Source organism: Bactrocera latifrons, unplaced genomic scaffold (assembly GCF_001853355.1).
Source record: "Bactrocera latifrons isolate USDA-ARS-PBARC rearing strain unplaced genomic scaffold, ASM185335v1 scaffold_763, whole genome shotgun sequence".
NCBI lineage: Eukaryota > Metazoa > Arthropoda > Insecta > Diptera > Tephritidae > Bactrocera > Bactrocera latifrons.
In genome coordinates, this window is record NW_017537449.1 from 3,471 (window position 1) to 6,421 (window position 2,951).

Sequence of the window (2,951 nt, forward strand, 5' to 3'; positions counted from 1 at the left end):
AAAAATTAAATATATTACAATAGTGATAAATGCACATTAATCGTACATTTTATCATTCAAAACTTATCTATGTATCACATGTTTTATGACCATATGTGTTTATGTTCGCTTTCGCGAATTCAAATCATATTATAACTTATCAATATTCACATGTGCGCGCTGCTCATATGTACATTAATATGCTCGCATGATATTAGCATACAAATAATGCATACACAATTACATTAGATATGCGTTCAYATGTAGATATGTCACCCCCAAAAACTACAAACATKGCGTTACAAAAACAACAATCGTTTGAAATAGCATCATGATGTAATTATGTGCGTATGACATTCCCACACAGATAATCCATACACAACATACATATGTATTTATATGCGATCACATGTTGATATGTATGTCACCCGCATAAACTACAAATATTGTTCTACAAAAACAACAAACATTTCAAATAGCATCAGCAGCGTCACAAGTCAATATGGCATCTCACGGTTTTTTTTTTGTTGAAATACATAGAAATTATTGTTTTAAGTCCCACTCGCTTAAGTATCCGCACTCGCCATATTATATTTTTATTTTTAACAAACCACAAAAATCTCTATCTTAGATTGTTGCACATAACCGGGATTGACTGTATTTGTCAAGGAATGTAAAAAAATATTTTTACGCGGCTTGCAAAAATTTGCCTCGATATGTATACAAGTTCACACCCAAACATACATATAAACGCTGGTTTGTAGAAGAAGCTGTACAGCGGCAAGCGGAGACAATCGGCGGCCGTTCGTTTATATTTTTCGCACAGCTCGAATTATGTACCAACAATACAATGTTGTGACGCACTGTCGGCACATTGACTCTTTGACAAAAAGTGAGCTTCGCCAGTGGCTGTCCGTTTGAACGGAAATTTCTCATGAAGCATTGAGTATACATATTTACATACATATGTTGCGTGTAGACAAATTTACAAGCATTATGCGCATGTTCTGTCATATTTGTTTACATGCACACATAATTATATGTATGTATATGAGCACATGTGTGACCGCTAGATCTTTCAAGATGATATCAAAACTTTGAAGGTGAATGTATAAATTTAAAACTAATACCTTAACTTATATCAATTATTTGGATAATAATACAAACTTTACTCTATTATACATTTTTCATGATTTTATGGAATCATCATGAAATACATACATATGTAGATAAACTTTAATATACATACATGCATATGTACATATGTATATACTAAGTATATTTTTATTTGATACCAAATATATACGGATCAAATGTATATACATTATGTATGTGCCGAGTCGGTTGCGCATAGAAAATAAACGAATCTCTAGGCGTAAATTTGTTTACATTTTAATTAGCATTATTTTTCTCATTTAACAGTAAAATGCTCAATTCTGCTATTTTCGTAGTGAAACCCGCTTATAATTTGTCTGTGGTGAGACTGGATCATCTCTGCCGAGTACCCCGTCGAAAAGTTACGATATTTGAAACGTGAACCTTCTTTATATAGATCTTCTCTGCTACCACCATAATAGCAGCTCATTGCTAGGAATGGCTTGCATGAAATTAATTCAGAATCAATTGCTAAAATTATGTATATTGCTCTCTCATTGACAATTTCATAGAAAACTTGATACGAATCTCTTTGATTCGAGAGGGAGCTGTTAAAACTCGCATTTTTTATAACATTTGCCAACGATGCCACTGATGAAAAATATTAAATTGGGCATTTTATAAGCAACTTTTGGGTATTTTGCAGTTTCTACATTACCTCTGAGGTATGCAAATAGCGCGTTACCCATGTTTTTGGGTACTCGGCTCCCGATTAGGCCTTTATCACCCATATGTATAAAGAATTTTACAAACAACTGACATCTAATTTTACAAAACTTAAACAACGCATTAATTTTAGCAGTTCGTTTTAGCGCTGCTCTTCTGGCATCCCGCCTTTTTCACTAACTGCTGGTTGACGGCACCCTGATCGTGTTTTGTTGCCGGATCAGAAAACAGAWCAGGGTTCGCTGCCAGCTGACAAGACAGAGAGCAAGAAAAGAGATTATGATCAATTTATCTATGGCAATATTAAAAGCAATACGCTTTTTCAGCAATCTAAAGTTGTTTGTCGAAATTATTAGTAACTGGTTGCTGCCGTCGTTAGGTTGTTTTATCGAATTTGAACTAATCGATAGGTTTTGACTATGGCATATTAATAACGCCAACTCACTAAACTTCCTTAATATTTAGCAAACATGTTTTTAAGGTTATTTCTTGTACTTAGCACTTGTAATCTTGTTATAGGTGTGATGTTTAATATAAAGCCAAACGGTCAAAAGTGTTTAAAGGAAGATATACAACCAAACCAGCTGGTAAAAGGAGAATATGAGGTGACCACTGTCCCTGGACAGTTGATTGACTACATTGTAAGTCGACTGCTAACAAATATTGACTTTTTATTTGTGTATAAATTCAAAATTTTAAGGCTAGAGATACCAAAGGACACATATTGTCGAAAGGTGAACACATTACGAAAGGAAAATTCACCTTCATGTCTGAGGTCTATGAAACTTACGAAATCTGCTTCATTTCAAAAGTTCCGCCACGTAAGAAGTATTAGTATTAAACGTACAATGTGCTAATATAAACATTTTTTAGATCAAAGAGGAATTGAGCAGGAAATTAAATTAGTTACTAAGAAAGGAGTGGAGACAAGAAGCTATGAAGGGGTAAGTATATACACTTGTGCTCACATAATTAAGCCACTGCATAGCAAAACTACTTTTCTGAAAATAAATTCACCGAATTAGGTTTTCATTTGTATAACGGTATGCAAAAAAGTTCCGTTATATGTTAGGAAGTTGCTAAGATCATATTCAGAGAAATAAGTATCGTGGTTGGCGAAAAAATGAAAATAAACTCGCAGTTGATCTAGT

At 33.7% G+C, this 2,951-nt stretch overlaps 1 protein-coding gene across 1 annotated transcript in view; it reads left to right on the top strand.

The window, feature by feature from the left end:
* Positions 1-2,195: 2,195 nt before the first annotated feature.
* LOC108976444 (transmembrane emp24 domain-containing protein bai) overlaps positions 2,196-2,951 on the top strand; it is a 23,392-nt gene continuing 22,636 nt past the window's right edge. The window contains exons 1-3 of the mRNA XM_018945547.1: positions 2,196-2,441; positions 2,501-2,621; positions 2,674-2,744. Coding sequence (XP_018801092.1) covers positions 2,271-2,441; positions 2,501-2,621; positions 2,674-2,744 — 363 coding nt within the window. The 5' untranslated portion in view covers positions 2,196-2,270. The remainder of the gene's footprint in view (positions 2,442-2,500; positions 2,622-2,673; positions 2,745-2,951) is intronic.